Here is a 19,493-nt window from a genome sequence, read left to right on the forward strand (position 1 = left end):
GAGTGTGAGCGTTTCACTAGCATATAGTGCTGCTGGCTTAATTACTGCGCAGTAGTGTCTGATTTTTGTGTTCGAGGAGATGCATTTTTTATTGTATATTTCATGTGTCATACCATATGCTCTCTTCATTTTCTGTTGTCTGATCTTCTGTGCAACTTTCTCTCCTCCGGTTGGCTCCAAAATTTCACCTAGGTATTTAAAATGTTTTACTCTATTTATTATTCCATATTTTGTGTTCAAACTGTGTATATGGAATTTCGTACAGAAAAATTCTGTCTTTTGAAACGAAATTTGTAAACCTACTTTATCCGCGCATTCCTTAAGGATCTCTATTTGTTTGGTGGCGATTTCTTCATCATCTGCAAGTATGGCCAAGTCGTCCGCGAATGCTAAACAAGATACCTCCACGTTGTCTTTGGTTCTACCAAGATGGATTGGTTTCCAGTAGGATTGATTTTTTAATTCTTTTTCCCATTCCTTAATGACTTTATCCAGGACTATATTAAACAGAAGTGGAGATATCCCGTCACCTTGACGTACTCCAGTTTTTATGAGAAAAGGTTCAGAGATTTCTCCCCTGAATTTAACTTTAGATACAGTGTCTGTCAGTGATTCTTTGATAAGCCTTAGTGTTTTGGAGTCAAGTCCAAGTTCCTCTAAAATGTTAAACAAAGATTGCCGGTCAATTGAGTCATAGGCTTTCTTAAAATCTACAAATGTACAAATTATGGGGGCATTTCTAATTGCTTTGTGTTTTAATATTGTCTTTAAATGAAATATTTGTTCTATGCATGAGCGACCGGGGCGGAAGCCTGCTTGATAATCACCAATTTGGCGTTCCAGCTGCTCTTGTGTTCTTTTCAGCAGGCATGTTGAGAGAATTTTGTAGGTGACTTGTAAAAGTGAGATTCCCCTGTAGTTATTGACATTTGTTCTGTCTCCTTTTTTATGTAACGGGTGAATAAGGGCACATTTCCAATCCTCTGGTAATTTTTCTGTTTCCCATATTTTTGTTATTATTTTTGTGAGCTCTTGCAACGTCTTTGGTCCTAGGTTTTTTAATAGCTCTGCAACAATGCCATCTTCGCCAGATGTTCTATTATTTTTTAAGTTTTTAATGTGACATTTGATTTCTTCCTGTGTTGGTGGTAATGAATCCGGTTGAGCGTTGTCACTGATTTCTTTGGGAAACCTTATACTAGATTCTGGGCAATTTAGTAGGTTAGAAAAATATTGAGCCAATACTTGACAGTTTTCCTGGTTTGTTAGGGCTAATTTACCATCTGGTTTTCTGAAACATAAATTTTGAGGGATATATCCTCGTATTTTATCTGCGAAAGTTCTGTAGAAGTCTCTTGTATTATAGTTTTGGAAATTTTCTTCTATGGCATCCAGTTGTGCCTTTGTGTACTTCCTTTTTGCTTGCCTAATAGATTTGGAAACCTGTTTATATATATATACTCACATGGGAAAGATTTTATTTTTTTTTAAAATATAATCTACACCGGTTTAAATTGTTAAAATTTCTACGTGCGTAACTTCAGGATCTAATGAAATCGGTAGTTTATTATATAGAAGGCTGTGGATTGCTGTTTTATAAAGGTCATGTCCCCAAGAGGATGGGCACCAGGTTGAGGAAGTTGAAACAAAGTTTGGGAGACAAGAGACTTTCTGATGACAAAAACATAAGAGAAAGGCTGACAGACAAAATGATTGACGAACTACAGCAGTATTAAGTAATAACCGTTAGAAATAATACTGAGGATTTGTTGAAAATGAAGCGGGCAGTATGGGCTAGCTTCTTGCACAGACTGTCAACTGATGGAAAACCAGTACACCACCTTTGCACTCCTGGACCTGACTCATGGTGCAATTACCGCAATGCCCAGTACTCAAACAGTTCATACAGCCATAAACATTCCTTCCCAGCAGCAGTCATGGATTAATAAAACCTATTTACAGAGATCTGGCAAATCCTGAATTGCTTAAGGCTCAAAATCCCAATGAGTCGTTCAATAATCTTATATGGACTCGCTTACCAAAAAATATTTTTGTTGGAATGAAGACACTAAAGTGGCGGGTCAGAGATGCTGTTATTGCTTTTAATAATGGGAACATTGGTAGGGTGAAAGTGCTACAGCATATGGAAATTAATCCTGGATCAAATTACATCAAAGAACTTGAACGGATGGACAAGGTTCGCAATGATAAAGCAGAGTATGCAGTACAGTTGGTCACTAAGGAGTCCAGAAAGAAGACAAGAAGAAAAAACTTGGAAAAAGATCAAGAGGATGATATACAATGTGGTGCAGAGTGTTTCTGAGTGACTAGAAATAAAAAAATTAAGCATATATTAAGTTAGTTACAGTCTTTTGAAAGTTTAGACGCCGTTCCTGAAAATTTAAATTTTCTGTTGCAATTTTCCCTAAATCTCAGAAACCACTTCGAGTAGAGTATTCAAATTTTCAGTTAGTAATAACATACATATCTTCAGTCTACTGAATTAAAAGAAGAACATAATGTTATGTATAATTAAAATTATTTAGGATAAAGTACAAAAAAGTACACAAAATCTTAACTGTGCAATTAAAAAATCATATTTCTGAAAGCAGTGGCTGAAATGCAATTATTATAATTCAGTAGACTCAGAACATACAGTTTAATGTCCTATATAAAAAAACTCATTTTAATGGCTACAGTGGTTCCTGAAATATAGGGAAACCAAGTCACCAAATTTAACATTGCCAGGATAGGGCGTTACATCCCCCCTTAAACTTGCCAGAAGATATTCTGAATAGTTGGCAAGGTTCTAAAAGTCGTCATTGTGTTCACAGTTTTAGAGCTATGGAGAGCTTTGTTAGGTCAGTTCTACTCTGCAGCAAAAATGCAGCATTGTTTTATGAGAAATAACAAATTTGGTGGCGTTGTATCTGTTGCAAACAATGTCACAAAAACGTAGTAGTCAATACTCTATGAACCGCTTGAGACTGCTCAACAAAGTTAAAATAGATTATGAATATATATATTTATTTTTAACATATCAAAAAACAACTAAGGTAAAGATGATCAGCAGTTCACTATGATGGGGAATAGGAACAAAAATATGGAACACTACTTGCTATGAATTATTTCCACACTCCTCAAATGAAGAACAGGAAGAAAATCCTTTGGTCAGTTTCCATTCCAGTCATTCAAAATTAAAAATACTCGTACGATGGGTTGCATGGTTTGCAACAGAGTTGGCGAGTTATTTTTGTCTAAATTGATCTTCTCTCATTTGAAGAGGCACCATTAATTATGACTAATGGCCACATTTCTCTTGTTGACAGTTTTAATTTTGCTTCTTTCAACAAAACATAGTATAATTTGGACAATCTTCCTTGCAGTCGCCATTGCGACATAATTCTGAAAGAGTGCCATATTCAACACGCAATTGGCGACCGGAGAGGTCAGTAGCTCACAGAAAACCTCTCTGTTTTGGTTTTCAGTAACGTAGGAGAAGAAATCTCATGTTTATTTTTATAGTACCAAGTTCTCCTTTCAATAACTGTGAAAGACTGTTAAGGAAATTGCAACACTGGATTGAAAGAAACAAAATAAAAACCATAGCTTCTGCTATATCGTCGTAGAGAAGAAAGTTCTGTAAGTGAATCTCATAGCAAAGTACTTACCTCTTTGCATGCAATCACTTGCCAAAATCTCATATCGATATCTCGAACAGTTTAGGATATGTGAGGAATGTTACGGAAAATTTAACTTCCTTATGCATTTGGTCATAAGTGAACGTACTAGATAAATTCCAATTTCTTGAGAGTGGAGACGGACATAGGCCTTCTCACAAGTCCAAACAAAAGTTCAGTGTTCAATATTTCAGGTAAGATTATTGGGAAACGGCAGTCCGTCAGTTAAGTAAAATTAGTTAAAAACCGTCTTAATCAGACAGTCATTTATTAAAAATATGACCGGTTCCTGCCTCTAGTACGTAGAAGTCCATCTTCAGGTAATACACCATCCCGCTGGAGTTGTTGATGCACGGAACAGCTATGCTGACCGCAGCTGTTCCAAGTGTCATCAGTGTCAACCAGATGGAGCGTTATGTGAGGGTGGCCTAATATTGAAGGCCAAAACATGTCGTAGGTGTAGTAAATGACCCTACAAATGGTTCAAAAGGCTCTGAGCACTATGCGACTTAACTTCTGAGGTCATCAGTCGCCTAGAACTTAGAACTAATTAAACCTAACTAACCTAAGGACATCACACACATCCATGCCCGAGGCAGGATTCGAACCTGCGACCGTAGCAGTCACGCGGTTCCGGACTGAAGCGCCTAGAACCGCACGGTCACTCCGGCCGGCATGACCCTACAATCATGATTATTTTTAACTAATTTATCTTAGCTAAATTTCGTTCGCTGCAACATATGGTACAATATGTAGCAAACGCAAAATCATATGGACCTCCATTTTTCATTGCAAACTCCTCGAATATTACGCAGAGTCATACTAAAATGCGAATATCACATTAGGTATTGCCATTATAGAAATTTTGCTGACTTCACCATGAAGCTGACATACGAATCTAAAAGGAATGTTAAGTAAAAACCGTTTGAAAAAGACTGCAGGGCGTGCGCCTCGATTCTGTCAGTAGAGTGCATTGCCAACCGGCGCGTCGAAAGTGGGCAAGGAATGTCTCGTTCTTTCTGTCTCGCAGGGAGGCATGGGGCCACGTCATTCAGCGTCGCCACCCGGCTGCCATTGTTTGCTGCCTCATTAGATAATAAGGGGATATTTTCCGAGCTGGGTCAAACCACCATTGACTGGGTGCGCAGGAAGCCCTCTTTCCTTGTTTTGCGCGTTCTTATGTTGTAGTACAGTAGGCTCCCAATGTGGTTTTCGTAACTGAACAAGTAGAAGCTTGTTGTAAATGAGCTATCAAGTACTGCGCGCCGTGTGTACCACAGAGATTGTTTAGAAATTTGTTTCCATTTAAAAATTCTAAAGCTTGTAAAAGGGTAATTTAAAAATTTTCATATGGGTGATTATTTCTTAATTTGTGCCAAATTTCCTTCCTTAATACATCTAGGAACAATATAACATTTGTGACAGTATTTTATAATTTGTGGCCTATGCCGCCTGCTTCCTGTGTTGTTAACATTTCTTTATTATTTTGATGTCAAATGATTGTGGATTCATTAGTTTAAGTTCTACTTGCAACTTTTTTACCCTGAAACTATAAGATGGCTGTAGTATTTTTGTAACGAATAGTTCTTTATAACTATTAAACTCTCTTTTATTTAAAATTAAGCTGTTCAGCTGATTGAAGACAATCTTGCCTGTACCCTTGGTTTGCGATTGTTTTCTTATTTTGTTGGCATCTTTTCCTGTTTTACTACTGGCATTCTTTAGAAAATATCAACTGCACTTGTATGTTCCATCGTAATCCTTCCGTTAGATAATTTTTTTCGTCATTATTAGGCTACCATGAAGACTCTTCACTGGCAAATAAATGATACTGAACCACATCTCACTGCTCTCCTAAGTAATTCTGTAGTCCTTCACTGTACTCGTTTAGCAGTGTCACAGGGAGAGATGGTCCAGACACCAGTTATGACAGAAGGCAGGGTGACTGGATGTGGTCGGTGGCTCTCTGCCAAAGTGGGTACACCTGCTACCCAAAGATAATGAGCTGGATCACTAAGGTTTAAATCCAGCTGCTACTGCTAACTTCACAGCAATGGCTGCGTATGTGCATCACGCCAAATGATCTGGACCAGAGGCAATGAGCAGCTGTTATAACTGAGATTGCATCAGGTTGTAGCAGTTCCTGGCAACCGGAATGGTGTCAGCCCGTGTGGTCTGGCGACACTGGTGGCTGAGTGCATCAACCTCAGTCAGAAAGCAAGATAACCAGGGTCGCGTGACAATGGCTAAAGGAAAGCACGTTTAAAATATATCTGCGGTCCACCAATGTTAATCATGTCAGCAAGCCTTCGTTATCTGACCGCAGTTAACTCTGTGTATTGTACTGGAAGGCACCCTGAAGATGCAGAGCTGTTAATAGCGACCTAAATGTCCACACTGCCGCCTATATGCATAAGTTTTATAGACAATCGCTGGCGAGTGACGTCATTGTCACATGCTAGAACTTTTGTCGACAAGGAAAAGTGTGGTTACATCTCTCTACTAGTCCATTTTTTATGTGTGGCAAAATGAAAAACAAAAGAAGAACACAACATTTTTCAAGATAGGAGATGGATGCAATTCTCAAATTTGCCGGTGCTAATGCATGAGTTTTTGAAAATAGAAGGATTGATGGCTGTAGTACAAAAGAAGAAATGTACAGCGTCTTGTGTTGGTCATTGTTTCTCCCGTTTGTTTCCAGTCAATTCAAATTAAAATATTAAATACATAAACTGTATCGTAATTAACACATCTAATTGTCATTTTTATTAAAAGTGTGCGTCTTCTTATTTCTAAACACGTGTTTCTCACAAAAATACATTTTACAGTGCAAACAAAAATCCCTAACTACCGACTTTTTAAAAAACATTGTTAATCAAGCTCGTGTAGGTAAAAAAACTACAAACTAATTTATTTTATCTTTTTGCATTTTATGCTTCACGTAAATGCTCATACAACATGCAACATTGTTCAAAAATTTGTGTCCACCTGGAAACGAACCAAGACTCCCCATGCAATGAGCAAGTGCCCTGCCACACAGCCAAGCTACTTGTCGAAAAGAATCCTACTTGATTGTAGTATATAACGCTTGGTAGAAAACATAGAAGTCGGTTTTCACATGAATTTTTTAGAGTTCCACCGACTGCTTTGGGAGAGGTATTTTTGTGATTCGAACTTCATGAATTTGAAAAAGAAGCGTACCCGCCGCAAGTAAGAACTTATTCATCCAGTATTTCAGATTGAAAGCACTTACCAACTTGCAGTAAACTTTATGAATATTTTTTTCTCGCTGACAACTTATACAAAATGATGAAACAAAAAAGATTGGTTTGTTAGTTTAGAGGGATTCCACAGCTATTTTTATGATTCATTATTTTATTCAACTGCACACACTTATTAATTTAGGCCATACATTGTCTGCATATTCTTAAAACAGCAGAAAATTATGAGAAAATCTTTATTTTTGTCTGTTAGAGACTTTTTCTTTCAAATATGCACCAGGCCACTTAATGGACGGTAAAGTCGTCAAAATAATAGTTTCGTTCAAATTTGTAGGATTCCAGGTGAATGTCAGCATCACAATACTTTAATGAGTTCTTCTTTCTTTTTACAGTACTTGGAAATGAGATTCGGCAAAAGCGTGAGAATTCTGGGCTCTTTCTTCTTCATAATTGGAGTGGTAAGTAATAGTTTTGTAAATTGATCTTATGTACCTGAGCATGATGACAGTCTAGTGTGTGATTGTGCTTCATTTGAAACCTGAGGAAAAGGGAAGGGCTAAGGATTTTCTTTCCTAGCAAATTATGTTGTTTCGCGTTAAATGTATATGTTGTCTTATCTATAAGAGCAGAAGGGGGAAGGTGCGTTCTTAAGGACAGTGAAACAAGAAATTCTTCGCATATCTATGTAATTTTAGGCTTTACTTAGAAAAGTTATTGAATTTATGAGTTTCTCAAAATACAGTGTAGTATATAGAACACCTAATGTAAAGGAGTGTCTACATTACAAGAATAAGAAACGGAACATCTGATAACCCTATGGATATTGAATTCCTCATTTTCACTTCAAGTCTGGCTGGCATGGGTATGCTGGCATGGGTATGCTGGAATGGGTATGCTGGCATGGGTATGCTGGCGTTGACATTCCTTCCCTGGGGCAAACTGGGCCACAACTGTTGTAACTCATCCTTGATGTCCTTGATATTCACGGTGAAGCCATGACCTTGATGCCACTGAATGCAGTCCATGAGGGTGTTGCATTTGAGTCAAATTTTCAAAGAACTTGGTAGTATGAGCTCGCTTATTAGTATGACCTGGCCTGGCCTGGATGGATACACTGAGTTGGTTTGGAAGGATGTCACAGATTCCAGCTTCCTCATGTGTCACTCCCTTGCAACAGCATCGTAATGCAATTTTTCCACAGAACAACGCTTCCTCACACATGCCATGTGCCTCTATAAACTGTTTGCATGATGTTGTGGAACTTCCATGGCCAGCAAGATCCATAACCTGTCCCCATTAGGACATTTGTCGGACCAACTCAGGCGTCATCTCCTTCCCACCATGAATATCATGCATGATGTTTTGGAACTGGTATGGCTGGCAAGATCCAAAATCTGTCCCCAGTAATTTGTGGGACCAGCTCAGACGTGATCTCCTTCCCACATATCAGGAACATCAAGGATCAGTTACAACAGTTGGCCCAGTTCGCCCCAGGAGAGGACACAAGAGTGGCATCACGATACTGTTACATGAGAGGCGACACATGAGGGCGCAGGATGTCTGTGACACACCGTTGTACTTCAGAATTTCCTCAGTACCAACCATGACCTGAAGTCATATCTAGTGACTCCAGCGACGGTGGTCTGGTATAGTGCCTAACCCTGATTGATTGCTGGAGAGGGTGTGACACGATTCATTGACACTCCATGCTTGCTGACCACCCCACCACTAACAACTCAGGCATTTGTGTTGTTGTGATAGTGGCAGCCTATGCTTGGGGTAGTCTGGCTGCTGTAAGTCTACGATCAGTGGTATGGGACGATAGAGAGTTTTGAGGCTGTTCATAACTTGTTCTCGTACATCAGGCACAGAAGTTAAGGGGATACGATGCGATGGTGTACATTACGGCGATCCTCTATTCTGTTGGTTAGGTGGCCTACCGAAACCTTGAAGATGGGTATGCTGGCGTTGACACTCCAATTCTGTTCAACAAAGGACACTGTCACATTGAATGCTCCACGAATCTTTATACTGCACGATTCAACCTGCTAGCCAAATGGAGATCTACAAGGTCCTTTTCAGATTCACTCAGGTGTCGATAACACAATCTCACTAGAGTACATGGCGCATATGTATATTACGAGGGAAATTGCAAGACCTTTGTCTTAGTATCTTCAATGGAACACTAATGCGCAATGCCGAAGTTCCAAATATTTCTTTGTATCTCGAATGTTTCCTCTAACTATGTCTGTGTGTTCCATTCTCTCTGTTTCAGATATGCTGGATTCCCCTGGTCATTTTCATGCCTGCCATAGCTTTAAACCAAGGTGAGAATTAACTGTTCATTTACGGTCCAGTACTTTTTCCATAAAGAGAAAAGTATAATGAACATGCTCAATTCGACAAAACTTTATGATGGAAATTATAATTTTATTAATTTAATTAAGTCCTATATTCAGACTGCACATTTTGAAAAAAGAATTAATTATGTATAAGATTTGCTACATATGTCCTAATCACGTGATATATCTGCCTAATATAATTTATTACCTAATACAGACAATCGAAGAGTAGCAAGTGATAGAGTCAGTGATGCATTTTGTAGCACATTTTGAGCCACGTTAAGCCCTGTTTTTCTGACAAAGGCGAAACTCCTTGCCTTATAATTTAATTAAATAATAATGGCGATGAAGATAGTGTGACTATGGTTAAGAGGGCAAATGTCGACTAGTCAATCCACCATTTATTTTGGCTCTTACCAAGAGCTTACTGCTAGACACTAAGCACATTTGGGACTCCCAATATAATTTGACGTTGCGTTAGGGCAGGAATATTTCCAAGTTCTGCCTTAATTTTAATAGGGCTATTGAATTATTTTATACAAGTATCTGATAGTAATAAATACTGCAGAAAGAATGTGCTCCCTACTCCTCACCATTTACATTGCAAACATGAGCAGATTCTAAACAGAAGTTCTCAAGTCAATTGCTTATTCACTTACGTACATAAACTCACTATCATTATACATGTAGTAAATGAAGAGCATCAGAACAGAAGATACGACATTGACGTAGGATTGGACAAGTATTGGACCTAATATGAAAAGCCTCCATTGCGACTTACACGGTAACAATTTCATAACTTCTGAACGGTATGCGTCCGGACGTCCAAACTGCACGGTTCGCCGCGGGGCATGATGGGAATTAGTATCCGCATGCACACACGCCTTGTTGTTGTCGGGTATCTGCAAAAAAAAAAAAAAAAAAAAAAAAAAAAATGGCTCTGAGCACTATGGGACTTAACATCTGAGGTCATCAGTCCCCTAGAACTTAGAACTACTTAAATCTAACTAACCTAAAGACATCACACACATCCATGCCCGAGGCAGGATTCGAACCTGCGACCGTAGCGGTCGCGCGGTTCCAGACTGAAGCCCCTAGAACCGCTTGGCCACACCAGCCGGCGGATATCTGCACGTGAAAATGTCGCGGTACAACGCGCCTGGGCGTATAGCGCTTGTGAAGGCCTACCATGCGAGCAATAACAGCCCAACTGCGGCTCAAAGGAAGTTTGCGACCGATTTCAAGTTGAAGACAACCGGTCCAAGTGTGCTAACAATCAAGAATTTGATTCGAAATGTTGAGAGAACGGGTAGTCTTCCTGATGACAGGGTTGGCAATGTCGGTCGTCCAAAAAGGGTGAAAACTCCTGAAAACTTAAGAAGACATACGTTGTGTTTGAAAGCAGCGCCAATCAGACGAGCTGCATAACAGGTGGGAATCAATCGAAAGACATTGCAACAAATTATTGTTGAAGACCTTCATCTCTTCCCACACAAAATTCAAACCAAATGGTTCAAATGGCTCTGAGCACTATGGGACCTAACTTCTAAGGTCATCAGTCCCCTAGAACGTAGAACTACTTAAACCTAACTAACCTAAGGACATCACACACATCCATGCCCGAGGCAGGATTCGAACCTGCGACCGTAGCGGTCACGCGGTTCCAGACTGTAGCGCCTTTAACCGCTTGGCCACACCGGCCGGCAAAATTCAAACCCGTCAGTCATTAAGCCCCAGGGCTCTGGAACAGTGGTTGTGTTTCACCAACATTATTGTCCACAGAACTGACGAACAGGAAAATGGTTCAAATGGCTCTCAGCACGATGGGACTTAACACCTTTGGTCATCAGTCCCCTAGAACTTAGAACTACTTAAACTAACTAACCTAAGGACATCACATACCTCCATGCCCGAGGCAGGATTCGAACCTGCGACCGTAGCAGTCACGCGGTTCCGGACTGAAGTGCCTAGAACCGCTCGGCCACAGTGGCCGGCTGACGAACAGGACTTTGAAGTGAATATGATTTGGTTTAGGGGCGAAGCCCACTTTCATTTGGATGGGTTCGTCAATAAGCAAAACTGGCGCATTTGGGGAACTGAGAATCTGCATTTCACAGTTGAGAAGGCTCTTTACCCTCAACGGATGACTATGTGGTGTGCAATGTCCAGTCACGGAATAATCGATGTGATATTCCTTGATGACACGGTGACTACCGAACGGTACGTGGATTTGGAAGATCATTTCATCCCCAGATTACGACAAGATATGGTTGATACAAGACGGATCTCGACCCCACCGAAGCAGCAGTGTTTGATGTCCTAGTGGAGCACTTTGGGAACTGCATTATTGCTCTGGGGTACCCAGAGGCCACTGGCATGGGCCTTGATTGGCCACCATATTCTCCGAATCTGAACACACGCGATTCCTTTTTGTAGGGCTGTATAAAAGACAAGGTGTGCAGCAATAAACCCAGAACCATTGCTGAGTTGAAAACAGCTATTCGGGAGCTCATCGATAGCATCGATGTTCCAACATTTTAGCAGAATTTCGCTATTTGTGTGCGCCACATCATCGCCAATGATGTCACGAACATTGAACATGTCATAACCAAATCCGAATATCTGTAGTGATTCATACATGTTCAATAAAGTGTGTGCATGCCGTAGTTTGTAAATAATTTACGTTTTTTATATAGTTCAATATTTGTCACTCTGTACAAAGAGAAGGCACGGGAAGGTGGCTCGATACCGAAGAACGGCCTCAATAATGTTGGTTTACAACCCCGTAGTTCAATGGAGATAAATTTACAGCGCCAAGACTACTGTGTATGTGTGATGATAGAATGGTACTCTTGGGTGTCTTCTGCTCGTTACAAAACATGTAAAAATTTTATTTTTCTATCTTCTTTGATGTCAACATGTGTCGTTGTTAAAATGGTCTTGAGTCTGGAGACAAGTTTGATGCAGCTCTCAGTGTTACCCTATCCCATGTAAGTCTCTTCATCTCCGAATAACTACTGCAACCCACATGCTTTTGACCCAGCATATTGTATTCGTCTCTTGGTATCCACTTACCACTTTTATCACTCACACTTCCCTACAGGACTAAATTGGTGATCAACTGATGTCTCAGAATGTGTCCTAGCAATCGATCCATTCTTTTTGTCAAACTGTGTCACAAATTTATTACCTGTCCAGTTCCGTTCTGTACTTCCTCGTTAGTTACATGATCTTCGCATCTAATCTTCAGCGTTCTCTTGTGGCACTATATTCAAAAAGATTCTATTTTCTTCTTGCCTGAACTGTCTCACTTCCAGACAGACCTACACTCCAGACAAGTACCTTCAAAAAAGGCTTCCTAACGCTTAAATCTGTATTCGATGTTAACTAATTTCTCTTCTTCACAAACGCTTTTCTTGCCATTCCCAATCTACATTTTACACCCTCTCTGCTTCAGACAAAATAGCTGACGCGGCCTAGACGATATTAGGCAGTTAGTAAACAACGCTACGCTGTAGGTGCCGCTCAGTTTCCTATTCGCCAAGCTCCACCAATGGCAAGCAGTAAAGGAAACTCCAATAGAAAACGCCTATTTCCTCCAATGACAACATGCAATGCAAAGACCAATAAAATGAACTCCTAATACCCTTCCTCCTAATCCTCACATCCAATGACAGCACTCCTCCATAGTATATAAGTAAACAAATTAGTGCTCATTCAGCAGTTTAGCAGTACACCCTGAGGAAGGCGCCTTGCAACAGTCGCCGAAACGTCGGAATTTTGTAGATAACAATTCAGCCTCAAACCCAGAAGAATTTTATTGAGTATAATAAATGAGGCACATTAGTTGATGGCTGGAGTGCTGACACATTATCTGCGAATCCAGTACGGCTGGCAACTGATGGGTTATGCATGGGGATCGTATCCACCTCTACCGCATCAAAACAGCCTGAAGATGACGCATTGAAGCATCGAAACTGGTAGCGACAAAATAAAATAAAATCATAAGGACGGCTGTACGTGTTTTTATTTTTTATCAAGATATACAATAAATATTCGACAGACAATATCCACAGGATGATGATTCACCGTTTCTCAAAATCATGAAATGCAGCGAAGATGATAAACTGTGAATGTCTAATGCTAGGAAGGCCATCGTGGTAGAGACGATAATGGGACTCTTGCGTTGTTCCTTCCCTCACCTTGATACGTAATCGTCTCAGTGAGCAGAAAGAATTCGTAATCCGTGATAGATTAAAAAAATAACTGCCGTAAAGCACAACAAAGTCTTAGAAGCAGAACAACAACGAACCTCGAATTGACTATGCTTTAACTTGTAAATAAGAAGTCGAAAAAATATATATATCTAAAAAATGTCCTCTTCTCGTAATGTTTGTCAATGATGGCTTAATAAACTGTGTAGAAGCGATTAGGGCATCACTGTAGTCACATTGGAGGATATACCCCTATGTGTATAATATACTAGCTTTGTAATTTCTGTTTTTCTTTCTAAATAGGTACACATACATGAAGCCGACCCATTTGCATATAAAAAATAAGTGACAGACAATGATTTTTAGGATTAATTTACGTAGCTCTCCCCCTGTAGCGTTGTACGCGTACACATTTGTCGCATATATGTAAAACAAACGTATATTTTACGTATATTTAACATATCTCACATACATTTGTACATATGTTTCATCCCAAACGAACTTCGCTCTGCAGTTACATCTAAATTCTGGGGAAACTTATACTGACGTGACAAACATCATAGGATGCGTCCTAATGCCGTGTCGGGCTTCCTTTTGACCAGTGTAGTGCAGCGACTCGACGTGGCATGGACTCAACAAGTCGCTGAAAGACCCGGCAGAAATACCGAGCCATGCTGCCTCTACAGCTGGCCAGAATTGGGAAAGTAAGAATGTTCTCCAAACTAATCGTGAACGATTGAGCTCAGGTCACATGGCGTATTGTCATCCACAAGAATTTAGTCGTTGTTTGGGAACATGAAGTCCATGAACGCTTCCCTCGGTTTTCAAGTAGACGAGCATAACCATTTCTAGTCAACGATCGGTAGAGTTGGACCAGAGGATCAGCCCATTACATGTACACACAGTCCACAGCATTAAGGAACCACCACCAGCCCGTACAACCGGGTCCATGGCTTCATAGGGTTTGCTTCACATTCAAATGCTACCATCAGCTCTTTTTTATCAACTGAAATCGTGACTCATCTGACCAGGCCACGGTTTACCAGTCGTCTGTGGTCCAGCCGATACGGTCGCGAGCCCGGAAGCGGCGCTGCAGGCGATGTTATATTGTTCACAAAGGCACTCACGTCGGTCCTCTGCTGCTATAGCTCGGCAAACGTTTGTCACTGTGGATCACTAAATATTGAATCTTCCAACAATTTACGAAGTGCAAAGTCTCATGCGTATAGCTCCAACTACGATTCTGCGTTCAAAGTCTGATAATTCCCATCGTGCGACCATGAACACGTCAGAAATATTTTCACGTGAATCACCTGAGTACAAATGATAGCTCCACCAACGCGTTGTCCTTTTATACTTGGTGTACGCGCTACTACCACCATCTGTATATGTGTATATAGCTATCGCATGACTTTTCTCACTTCAATGTTTAATTGTGAGAGTAATTGATGGTCGTTTCGTGAATAACTATCGCTGACATTCTTCGCTGTTTTACACCATGCGACTCTAGAGAGAATATTTAATATATACTACTGGCCATTAAAATTGCTACACCACGAAGCTGAAGTGCTACAGACGCGAAATTTTACCGACAGAAAGAAAATGCTGTGATATGCAAATGATTAGCTTTTCACAGCATTCACACAAGGTTTGCGCCGATGGCGACTCCTACAACGTGCTGACATTTCCAACCGATTTCTCACACTCAAACAGCAGATCACCGGCTTTCCCTGGTGAAACGTTGTTGTGATGCCTCGTGGATAGAGTATAAATGCGTACCATCACGTTTTCGACTTTGATAAAGGGCGGATTGTAGCCTGTCGCGATTGCGGTTTATCGTATCGCGACATTGCTGCTCGTGTTGGACGAGATCCAATGACTGTTAGCAGAATATGGAATCGGTGGGTTCAGGAGGGTAATACGAGTACGGAACGCCGTGCTGGATCCCAACGGCCCTGTATCACTAGCAGTCGAGATGACAGGCATCTTTATCCGCATGGCTGCAACGGATCGTGCAGCCACGTCTCGATCCCTTGTCAACAGATGGGGACGTATGCAAGATAATAACCAGCTGCACAAATAGTTCGACGACGTTTGCAGCAGCATGGAGTATCAGCTCGGAGACCATGGGTGCGGTTACCCTCGGCGCTGCATCACAGACAGGAGCGCCTGCGATGGTGTACTCAACGACGAAGCTGGGTGCACGAATGGCAAAATGTCATTTTTTTCGGATGAATCCAGGTTCTGTTTACAGCATCATGATGGTTGCATCCGTGCTTGACGACATCGCGGTGAACTCACTTTGGAAGCGTGTATTCGTCATCGCCATACTGGTACATCATCCGGCGTGATGGTATAGGGTGCCACTGGTTACACGTCTCGGTCACCTCTTGTTCGCATTGACGGCACTTTGAACAGTGGACGTTACATTTCAGATGTGTTACGACCCGTGGCTCTACCCTTCATTCGATCCCTGCGAAACCCTACATTTTAGCTGGATAATTAGATACCACATATTGCAGGTGCTGTACGGGCCTTTCTGGATACAGAAAATGTTCGACTGCTGCCCTGGCCAGCACATTCTCCAGATCTCTCACCAATTGAAAACGTTTGGCCAATGGTGGCCGAGCAACTGGCTCGTCACAATACTCCAGTCACTACTCTTGATGAACTGTGGTATCGTGTTGAAGCTGCATGGGCAGCTGTACCTGTACACGCCATCCAAGCTCTGTTTGACTCAATACCTAGGCGTATCAAGGTCGTTATTACAGCCAGAGGTGGTTGTTCTGGGTACTGATTTCTCAGGATCTATGCACCAAAACTGCGTGAAAATGTAATCACATGTCATTTCTAGTATAATATATTTGAACAATGAATACCCGTTTGTCATCTACATTTCTTCTTGGTGTAGCAATTTTAATGGCCAGTAGTGTATCTGTGGTGTTGAGCCATGTGACATGATCTTTTGCCCCGAAACATTGTGGCAAAATTTATGGTTCCTTACATGTCACGCCTTCTCATCCTCACCACAGCTCTAGCATTACTAGAGGTACTTTAATCCCACTGTACTTTTATCCAAATACCGAGTTATGTATGTGCCGAATTTGGTTGAAGTTACTAAGTTATGCTTTTATGACACTCCTTTCCATCCCACACCCTCAGCTATAGTGTTGTTATGGAGTGTAACTGCAACAGTAAATTTTTGCAGTTAGCAAGTGATATATGTGCAAATGTTTGTAGAAATTCCTTCAGCCGTTGCAGAGATATGGTGATACGTCACTAATCTTTGCACCCCACCTACCTCCAAATGTGGGGGCGCAATGTCATCCTGATTGTCACCAGGAAGTCTAGAGACACTGAGAACTATGGATTTCGTACTAGTATTGGTCTCTATGGAATATTTTTAAGTGTCATATTATGCGTTTGGGGTATATTATCCACACAATATCTTTACACAAATTGTTATACAAATAATAAGTCATGTATATACAAAATTTGACTGACATTGATGTAGACTTTTCTGACTTAAGCTTATATGTCACGCCCCTTTTCGCACTTGTCTCTATGAGTGGTACGTGGTTCTTACTCCCTTCGAAATCTTCGTGGTCTTATGCGCAAGGACTCACCAACATTTCACCATAATCGAATGAATGGCATCAGAACACAGAAGACGAACAAACAAACACTCATTTTCATATATCAGATTATTTGCGCATATGCTGTGTTAAACAGTGAACCGGTTCCAACTAGACCGCGTCTTACGAGAATGTTCTCCTGCGTTCGCTTGTTGATATGCAAACCATACTTTACATATCATCCACAACTATTCCTTCTAAAGAGACTAGAAAAGTGCTTCCTGTCCACAATTTTGACTGTATATGTTTAATTTTGTTATCAGTAAATAATAACTTGTGATGTTTCCATTTGGTTAATTTGTCTTTATTATTTCTTTCCAGTTACTGGCGTGAACTTGCACATCATTTCCCCTGTGGTGTGCATTGTGTGCATCTTCTACACATGTGTGGTGAGCTATATTGTCCTTTCAGTCGATACTGAATTGGATGCATTTTAGAACAGCATCTTCATAAGACATCTTTCATTTTTGACTTAACAAAATTTATTTTGCTACTAATACAACGTAAATTATTGTGTACAGCGTAGATACGATTTTCATTCGTAAGGCCGCATAAGCGATCTTACCATAACTGTATATGAGGATTAAATCTATGTATGGGTGAGACTTGGGCTCAACACAGTAGTGAAAGAATTCTCCAGTCTAGGGAATGAGGTCATATAAGATGTCTGAAACAAGGAGAGTACCAGAAGTAGAATGATACGGGCTAAGAAAGCATTCTTGAATGAAAAGGTCTTTGGTATTAGATGTGGAAAAATTGAAGAAGTTCTAAAGAGCGCACGTTTGAGTCAGCATTGTGTGGAAGTGAAACTTGAACTATCGGAAATCCGATTGAAACAAAAAATTTAGAAGAGTTTGAAATGAAGTGCTATCGAAGACTCTTAAAATTTAAGCGGACAAGTAAAGTCCAAAATGGAGAAATACTAAAAAGCAGTAGTAAGGAAACAAGTATTTGGTCGACTGTTTCTAGAATAATGAACAGATTACAGGTCATTTGGTAAGCTGTTCAGGAATAAACTTGGCACAGGAAGAAGCAGTAGAGGGAAGAAACAGTAGGACCTGACGAAGAATAGAATATTTTAAAAAAAGAAACGAAAAGAAAACAGATTATACTGTATGTTTCATGTAGTAGTTACGCTGATAACGTGATTTAATAGGGTGTTGGTCTATATCTGGAATGCAGTATATCAGCGGTTCTACGTAGCATAGATTCGACAAGTGCTTTGGAGATTTTCGGAGGCATGCAAGTGCCATAAATTATGGGCCAGTGGTTTGTTGGCTCGGAGCTAGCGCGTTATAGCTTCCTGGATGTGTTCCAACAAGTCAGGCGAATTTGGTGGCCTAGATATTAACGTGGGTTCACTACTATGCTGAGCAATGACCAAAGCACGATTCTGGCCTTGTGGCATGGACTATTGCCCTGGTGGAAGGTGACATTGCCATCAGGGAAGACATCAAGCATGAGGGAATGATGATTCGTAATAATGTTCACATACTTCACAGCTGTTAAGGTGCCCTCGATTACAGCGACAGGTCTTATGGACCAACTGTAAGCCGATTTTGACTTCAAAAATCAATGTTATGCTCACTGTGCCTTATTTCTGTTTCTACACAGCACATTTATCTATTTATCTTGCTGGTGCATTCCTTTTCACAAGTCTTTTAATCCATGATCCTCTTTTGGATTCCTTGGTTGCTGTACTTAATAAAATGCTTTTCAATTTTCCCAAGATTATTGCCTCCTCTACCTTCAACTCGCTGTCTGTGTTGGCAGTTGAACAGAAGCCCGCCAAGTACGTTCAGTTTTAAGTCAATCATAGCTTACTTCTACATTTATTTAGCCTTTTCTACTAATAAGTCATTTACAGCCAGCTTCCAAGGCTCTTGTTGAATCCCTTACTACATCAGACGTTACATTTTTCGGAGGGTATCCTTTGGGATCATGATGTTGACATATCAAACATATCCATTGAGCCTTCTTCCCTTAAAAAAAAAAGGAAAATTCTTAATACTCGCATAACTAGAGGGCAAGCGTTCTCTTGATGCGCAGATCACAAAAAGCCTCTCTTTCATATCAAAATTTCTCTCGACATCGACGAATTGAGGCACCAAGCGTTCCCTTGAGGCTGGTCACATAAATATACACGACACAGAATCGTACACACACACACATACAACATATATATCTGGTAACTTCACTATCGCCCTAAAAAACAAAGCAAGAAGCCTGGACACTTATATTGCATACCGAAAGAAAAACGTTAGTCGCTGACACCGTCTCAAACAAACCACATCCTTATCCAACCTCTTTAACTCAACGGCCTATACATAACACACTTCGAGTGTTCTCAGGTAATTATCACCTCAAGAACTTCACATTTTCCACAGTAACAAATTCACCC

The 19,493-nt window shown here is 40.5% G+C and overlaps 1 protein-coding gene across 1 annotated transcript in view; it reads left to right on the forward strand.

Moving 5' to 3' along the window:
- The window catches only part of LOC126092004 (sodium-coupled monocarboxylate transporter 1-like), a 191,880-nt gene that overhangs the window by 85,308 nt on the left and 87,079 nt on the right, over nucleotides 1–19,493 (forward strand). The window contains exons 4-6 of the mRNA XM_049907380.1: nucleotides 7,294–7,359; nucleotides 9,177–9,228; nucleotides 17,414–17,481. Coding sequence (XP_049763337.1) covers nucleotides 7,294–7,359; nucleotides 9,177–9,228; nucleotides 17,414–17,481 — 186 coding nt within the window. The remainder of the gene's footprint in view (nucleotides 1–7,293; nucleotides 7,360–9,176; nucleotides 9,229–17,413; nucleotides 17,482–19,493) is intronic.

This window comes from Schistocerca cancellata, chromosome 7, assembly GCF_023864275.1.
Source record: "Schistocerca cancellata isolate TAMUIC-IGC-003103 chromosome 7, iqSchCanc2.1, whole genome shotgun sequence".
NCBI lineage: Eukaryota > Metazoa > Arthropoda > Insecta > Orthoptera > Acrididae > Schistocerca > Schistocerca cancellata.